This window comes from Amblyomma americanum, chromosome 6 (assembly GCF_052857255.1).
Source record: "Amblyomma americanum isolate KBUSLIRL-KWMA chromosome 6, ASM5285725v1, whole genome shotgun sequence".
NCBI classification, from domain to species: Eukaryota; Metazoa; Arthropoda; class Arachnida; order Ixodida; family Ixodidae; genus Amblyomma; species Amblyomma americanum.
This window is the reverse complement of record NC_135502.1, coordinates 11524540-11532551: the sequence shown is the minus strand read 5'-3', so window position 1 is coordinate 11532551 and position 8012 is coordinate 11524540. Positions and strand designations below refer to the sequence as shown.

At 45.6% G+C, this 8012-nt stretch overlaps 1 protein-coding gene across 5 annotated transcripts in view; it reads right to left on the bottom strand.

Moving 5' to 3' along the window:
• Positions 1-1301: 1301 nt before the first annotated feature.
• LOC144136300 (normal mucosa of esophagus-specific gene 1 protein-like) overlaps positions 1302-8012 on the bottom strand; it is a 39386-nt gene continuing 32675 nt past the window's right edge. For all 5 annotated transcript variants that reach the window (XM_077668540.1, XM_077668542.1, XM_077668543.1 and 2 more), the window contains exons 2-5: positions 6592-6673; positions 5414-5499; positions 3932-3992; positions 1302-2250 (exon numbers count right to left, since the gene is read on the bottom strand). In XM_077668540.1, coding sequence (XP_077524666.1) covers positions 2164-2250; positions 3932-3992; positions 5414-5499; positions 6592-6660 — 303 coding nt within the window. In that variant the 5' untranslated portion in view covers positions 6661-6673 and the 3' untranslated portion in view covers positions 1302-2163. The remainder of the gene's footprint in view (positions 2251-3931; positions 3993-5413; positions 5500-6591; positions 6674-8012) is intronic.

Genomic DNA, 8012 nt, shown 5'->3' with positions numbered 1-8012 from the left:
TGATAGTGGGATAGCGTAATGGGTGAGGGGAGAGTGTGTGTCGGTAGTCTGCGCCAACAGCGTGCTCAATTGTTATCTAGGGAGTGGTGGGGTGGGGAACTAGCAAACACCATCATTTTCGGGCACCTTCCGTAGAGCGGCGGGCTTCCAAAGCCTCGGAGCTTTCCTCTAGGACTAACTCCATGCGCCAGATGTTCCTTACGAGTTTCCAAAATGTATGCTGTTTATTCTTAGCGTCTGTTTAAGTTATCTGCGAAGCTTTAGCTTTATAAACTACGACTCACTTATGTCACTTATAGTAACGACATTCCCAAAGCGGATACAGGAGAAAGTTATGCGATTGCAGCGCCAAGGATATCAGTGGGAGTCAGCAATGAAGCTTTCAAAAGGCGCAGAATAGCTCCGCGAGGAAAACAATAAAGGAGGGAGGAAATATGGAAGAGAGGAAGGGGTGCCGTAGCGAAGGGCTCCGTCGCAACCTAGTTTAATTGGTTTTAATCAAAAATAATAAGAGAAAAGTAAATTAGTTTAGGTGAAAAATAAATCCTAAGTTTTTTATACTTGCACACTGGCGACGGCTATACTGTAATGTATAATCAAAGAGGTATGGATAGCCTTTACTTGTAAGGATAAAGTGACACAGCGGTTCAGAGACTTTTGCCACTAACACACCAGCGCTGTATGCTGTCCAAACTGCGTTGCAGGTAATCACGGTCATAAACATTAATGCAGTAACAAATAGCCCATGTTATCAGCATACAGGCTTATTTTGCATGAGACATCCTCAGCAATGTCATTGATGTATACACCAGAAACAGCAAAGGCCCTAGAACAGACATTTGCGGGACTCGCGAAGTAACAGCAACATAGTATAGTGAGTCAATAATTACAAAGCGTTGCATGCGATCCTGCAGATAACACTTAATCCAATCAATTAGTAAAGGGGCAAGGTGGGCACAATTTATGTGGCTGCAAAAGACGTAGAACAGAATCAAAATGACGTTTTTCGCGGCTGCGGCTGCCCTGCAGTTGTTTTTGTACTGGTGTTGCAGTTTTTGTGTTCTAGTGTGTTGTTCTTGTGGTCCTCCCATTTTCTGCCTTTCGCTGTAGGGCGAAAAAACGAGCGCTGTATCGCATCCCTGCGTGGCATAACGCCGCACTTCATCATGGAATCTACTTTGCAACTCAAGTTGCAACTCAAGTTGCAATCGGTTGCAACTCAAGAGCGAAGTGGCAGATGCCCCTCAAAGGAGGCCCTCCAGCCAAGTTCTAACACAATGCAAAGTGATGAATGAGTGAAGTTTCGTTTACAAAGGAGATTTTATTACTTCTGACAGACATATACAACATGTATTAAATGGCAGCGTCAAGACAACACGATAACAACGTCAACATTTGTAACCTTTGCAGAAGACTTCAATGGTACTTTGGTCCAGGCGTATACATGTGCGGATATAACATCATATCATAGGGGTCTTTCACGGCAGTTAGTTCGTGCATTTTTACGGTTTTTTTAGAATAAGAGCGATTGCGTCACCATGCAGATGGCGCTGAACACATGTGACAGTACTACCACTGAGCGGGATGTGTAGGCGCACATACACCTGCTGTAATAACGATATTTAGCTTCATGTGTGCGCTCTTAATGGCTGTTCTCGGGTGACACTAATAGAATGTTTAAAAGTAATCAAATAGCAGATGTTCCAAAATTTTTTATTCCGCGATTTGAAATCCTTTCTGCGAACAAGCCTAACGCGTCAGCTCTCAACGATACTCTGATGTAAATGTGATCTCCTAACTCCTACACCCCGCAAAAAAAAAAAGAATATGTGAACAAGGCATAAGTTAAATAACACATTCGTTTCCGTAGACACCCTGAGAAAAGAGGACACACTGTGGTTGTGGTATATCTAGGATTCCTGGAGCCGTGCCTTTAGAGACAGTTTAATGCACGACCAACATCTCGTCCAATCGGAAAGAAGAAATTTGCAGCAAAGAATCGAACACAGAGTATCAGCGTGATTTTATAGCGAGCAGAAAGTAAGCTTTAACCGGAGAGAGAATAAATTTTTTGGTCGCGCCAGTCACAACCTACACAGTGTAACGCGAGCATCCCACAATACTGCTAAGCTCGCGAAGTGGCCCCCTGGACTCGCAACGTGCTCAGCGGGTAGATCCAATTTCCTTGCGCAGTTTCTCCACCTCAGCGGTCCGCTCGTCAAGTTTCCAGTCCTTGTCCGACGTGTAGATCTGTAACAGAAGCGATTCAGAGGCGTGAAAAACTTATCTGTAACGGGTGTAAACTCAGAGCGAAAGAAGCAGACGGAAACGCCTAATAGCGGAAAACGCAGCGGGACAAAATGTGCCGATTGCAGATGAATAACTCTTGAGAGTTTGATGAAGTTTATGCCGTTTGTTCCTCACTGCCATTTCTTCATTGTCTTCCGCCCTTTAAACCAGTGCAAAACGAATTCACCCTACCTGCGGAACCCTTTTATGTGATGTTGAGAAGCAAGAGGAGCTCCTGCAAAGCATCGCTGCTCTCTGGAAATAATTCCGTCTCGTTTCGCAGCGTCAACCCGCGCCACTGCAGCGAGCGACATATCCCATACGCTGCATGAAGATGCAGTCCTGTGTTGTACCTCCGAAACATCTCCCGCTATGGGTTTTGAATGGTGTATTGCAGTTTATAGCGGCTAAGTAATCAAAGTTGTCGTCATCCGTCGTCCGTTTGCTCTGCGCTTCTAAATACTCGTCGACAGCAGCGCTAGCCATGGCTGTGCGTGCGCAGTGGCGCCGGATTAGTCAAGGGGAATAAAGTTCGCCGGTTTTGTCACCGTCACCTTTATGATGTAGCTACACACGAAGGTAAGAAGGCGGCCACGGCGGCCGAACGCGTCGCTAAGGCTGCAGAACAATGGGCGCGCACCACGGCTCGTCTAGCAGCGAGGGACGAGAGATCAGCGTTTCGATTGCTGCATTAGGCAACCGAAAGCTACTGCTGACAACCACTTGGATCTCGGCAGAAGCGAGACCTGAGCCTGAGCTATGACAGGCGCGTGACTGACTAATAGCGTTCCTGATGTTGCCCGACGCGGACTATACACGCAGAAGCAAGCCACGTATGGCTCCGGCAGTCCGTGGGCACTCGTTTCCCGAGATATGCTCGTGCAGGTGGTGTCGTGAAGGCGCTGCGCAGAGCTGCGCGTTCTGATCTAAGCTGCCTCATCCACTGACTAGGCTATGTGTTAGTGCGTAAGCACTAATCCTATGGGTACCAGCCCCGAGCAAAATCGTCCGTTGTCGCGTTGTCTGTTCGCAGCTATAGCCAAGCGCGAGCGCTCCGTCCTGCGGCACTGCCCGCTCATCGTCGTCTTTTAAGTAGCAGAAATACGTGATTTCACACTAATTCGAATGTAGTAAACATTATTTAGTTTTTACGGCGCTGAGATCGACCCGGAAACGTCCAGCGCATGCGAGTTTCCCATGGCAGTGCTTGAGCACGCCTGGTACACAGAATTCATTGAACACCGTGCTCGATGAATAAACAAATTTAATGTTTCATGCTGTCAGAATAGTACACGCAGTAATTTAGAGCCCGCTGCAAAAGAGGAGCAGACACTGTTCTTTGTGAGGCGATCAAGTTATGATTTCGGCGCTCATTTTCACGCTCATGACACTGAGGTGAAGGCAAAAAACTCCTCTTTATGGGTTTAAAGAATAAGTCCGGCTTTATTGACAGGTGCATCTCGGGAGTATGGAGGATTGTGCTCAAGGAAGTTGGCGGATACTACTAGAATTTATGACACTTTCGTCTTTAACAACAGCCGAATGATGTGTCTATAGCCGTCCTAGCTCCATTGTGCAATTAGTCTTCAACTGCCGTTCTACAGCTCAAAGCGGCGTGGTTTACTTTTGGCAGCACGCATACCTTTTGTTTCTTATCGGCCCTGTATCGCATCCAAGATGGGATGGAGTCTTTCCTGCTGCACCTGCATTACGCAAAAGAAGTCCGTCGAGTGAGTGGCTGATAAAACACTGACGCATGAAGAAAGAAAGAGCTGCACATGAACAGAGTTATTTTAGTGCTAGAGCAACGTAGTCCGAAATAAAATCTGCATTAGAGCTCCTAGTGAGAGCAAGAAAGTTTCATTCAAGGCACTTAATTCCTTTAAGATAGGGCACTCGTTGCAGGACCTCGGCGGTTTAGGGAATACTGTGCAGCAGAGCATTCAGCAAATTATTCCCCGGCCGCGGAAGGGACAAAACGCATAAATTTGCGTTCGTAAAACCAAAATTCAAAAAGAAAACACCAAAACACAAAACAAGAACAAAGTGTTTTGGAGGTCTTTCATAAAAGCTGAATAACAAAGTATAATGAGGCATTCAGTGACACTTCACATGAGAAAATATTACTTGGTAGTCCCATTTGAACTATGTATTTCTTGGACTTTTTTCGCGGAAAAATTCATGTTCGGCATGAATCTCTTATGTAAAGTTTCATGCTTTTTTTTTTTGGGGGGGGGGGGGTGTTAACTCTGCCCTTGATACAAAGATACAAGGCCCCCCTTGAGGTATCTTTGATTTAAATGTTTCATTTTCTTCATGCGTCTAAAGAGTGTGAGAATGAAACGCAACAGTAATTAGTGTTATCGGACCGGATTCAATTTCCAGTTTTGTACTCTGCCCACCTTCTGCCGCTCAGTGACTTTGGCGTTCGGCTGCTGATTCCAAGGTCGCGGGACTGAGTCCCGGCCGCGGCGGCCGAATATATATGGAGGCGAAATGCAAAAGCACCCGTGTGCTGTGCGACGTCAGTGCACCACGGCGTACCCCATAGCCTCTGTGTCGCTCTGGGACGCTGAACCCCATGCATACCACACACCGCTACATTTCTGTACACTCACTTTTCAGCGTATTACGCATTCTTTTTAGTTCGTTGGCATTAGAAGCCCCATCGTGAAGAAAAGGCAGCGCCCGGCGTTGTATACTGTCGTGTACACCACCTGCTACGTTACACCTGCCAGCCACCTGCCAGCCACCTGTCACGGTTGAGGGAGAGGCCGTAAGGTGGCGGCCAGGGCAAAACCCCAGAGGGTGGCTACAGTGAAAGGTGGAGGGCCTAATCAGCCAATGCCGATCAGCTTTCGCTGATTAATGCGCTAAGCCGGCAGCTTAAGCTCCTCAAGCAAGGAAAGACCTGGTGCTAGGGCACTGTCATTGCATAATGATAATTGAGCGCCCTCGTAATTTTTATTAGCCACATGTTAATTATAACGTCCATTGAGGCCATGCGGCCCCTTGCAGGAAGCAGTCAAAAACGAGAAGACGTGCACCACTGTATTAGTGCTGCTCGGAGAAAGAAACTAACACCTTTCATATTTATTGATAGGAATATGAATCTTGAACTTACATCACATCCGGTTTCATCATCGAGTAGCAGCAGAAGCCCAGGCAACCGATTGTGGCCACACTCATGATCGCGACAAGAGGAAGCACCTGCGACACAAATGAAGAACGTCCAAGTTAATACTTTTCAATTCTTGGTTTTATCACTCGGTCTCAAAAAACTCAAACTTTTTAACTATGCAATGGCAGGATGACGCTGATTGTTCTGAACATTTACAATAGCTGTCATGTATGCTTGCCTGCGGTTAATGTCCTTATAATTGTTCCCTGTATCTCCCAGGACAAAACGTGTAGCCTGAGGCAGGTGACTTTAACTTCGGATCAGAAACGACTACCAACCAAACACGCTTTGTGTTTTTGCATAGCGTTGAGGCTGAACATCTCCCTAAACAGAAATGCTAAGACTAAGGCCTTATACGTATGAAACAAGCCAGCCGTAATTCCACTCATCGCTTTCGTAGCAAGCACTTCTGCCCAGAAATAATTTTTTTTTTTCTGAGAAAGCGCTCTTTTCCTTTTGCGAGGCGGAGATGCACTGTTGTGTCGCTTTGGAAAATGTGGGGACGTTAGGGTGCTGTGCAGTTACGTCGTTGTATAAAAACTTTATTATTTATTGTACGTAAGGACACTGCTCCACCTTCCTATATTATAACAGCGCACATCAGACTTGTCTTCGCACAGTGCTGATCATTCTTTAATAGAACTTGTTGGGCTTCTATATAACTTTATTTGCATTCTTCAATGGCGCACAGAAAACGAGCGGAATCTCCAATAAGCGATTAGAGCAGCAAGTTGGACAATAAAGTTGAGTGTTATCAGGTTCTAAGTGCTGCGCGAAACCAGGCGAAGCTCAAAAATAGCACTGCGAATGTGGCTAATAGGGAGCACATCATAAAACTGCGCAGAGCGCGAAAAACCACACACCAAGAACACTCTCATACCACGCCGGTGTGTGCATGCGTTTCTTTTGCGGTCGTTTGGCTTCTCGCTGTGTGCGAAGCTTTTCATTGAGAAAGTCGAAAGACAAGGCTACAGATACAAGCACCAGACTTGTTTACGTTTGTGTTCTGGCAGTTTTATTTTGTTTCTCGATTACTTATTCGTTCACGTTTTAACATCAGAACCTGGTGACGCTGTGCGCGTAATATTACGGGTGCACAATATTCGAAGTCATTTTCGTACCTCCTTGTGAGTTCTGAAGGTGTTGAGTCCGGCGATCTTCATCCTTTCGGGGTCCTTATATTTCTGCATGGTTGTGTCTGTCCTGAAAGAAAAAAAAGAAGGTGCAGTGGCATAAGCAAACAAAACATCCCTCTTTATAAGCCCTTGGGCTATCCACGAAGGCAGCATATCCATTATATGAGCTGGATGGATTTTCGCACTTATACCCGCTTGTTTTCGTCCCCAGATGCATCCGTTACCATTACACGTATATGAATTTCAAGCTAGAGATGCTGTATAATAACACGCTGCCTCTTGGTTTATTGATTCTTGAGGGAATAAGTACAACGATCCGAACTTAACTCCATACTAGACTCTGAAGGCAAAAAATAAGTGTGCACACGGAATACTCTAATGCAGCGCCTTTATTCGAAAGTACGCGCAGATTCGTTTCTGCGCACTGTGCGCGTTAAAAAGTTTTGTGCGGCAAGGATATTCTTGAATAGGGAAGTAAAATTTTACTTTGCACTCCGAACGAGGGAAACGTCGGTGCAAGCAGACGATGCTTTTAGTGCTCCTGTCTTATGCACGAGGGCCCACATTATAAAGCTCCAGTCTGTGTCTTTTTTGCTTCTGAAAGTCATAAACTCTACACTGATTGCAGAAAGAAAGCACGCAGTTATTTCTACAGCGCTGTTCACATCTGGAACGAGCTCAAATATTTTTAAGGACTCCAAGCAAACCCCTCAAAATTGGTTATAAACAGATAATAAATAATAAATTGCTTTTTTTTTGCGAAAATCACAAGGGTATTCGTTCAGTCCACAATTTATAATGAGTTCACAATGAGGCGCACTTTAATTTGGAATATATGACAGTATCCAAAAGAATTAACACTGTTGAAAGTTTAATCTGGCAAGCCTCCTTCCTTCGAAAATTCCCGGGCTCTGACTGTTTGAAAAATTATGATCCATAGTATGTGAGGGTTGCGCAAAACGGGAGGATAGCGCAACACAGGCGCTTTAGCGCCTGTGTTGTGTCACCAACTCGCCCAAGTTTCTACTCTTGTTTGAGTAATGAAGAGCAGACATGGAAGAAATTGTGCAGGCCCGAAGAGCCCGCGGGCACACGTGTCTGCAGCTTGTTCATAAAAAAAAAAGATGCCTGATCTAATGACGACGTCCGAGACCAATGTAGTGCACCTGATGTGGCGTAATGGGTGTTCACGAGCCAGCACCAGGGTTTGTACCACAAGGACAGGCAGGGTGGATGAAGTGGAGGGTCGCTTGCTTTAAGAAGCTATGCTTGTGCGCACTGAGAGAGAATTTGCATTACATAACATAGCTCTAACTGTACTGTAAAAGCGTTGTCCCATTTAGTGATCCAAAGCACCCCTCTCTATGGTCGCCCGTTCATAACCCTGGAAACTGCTGGAAATAGCT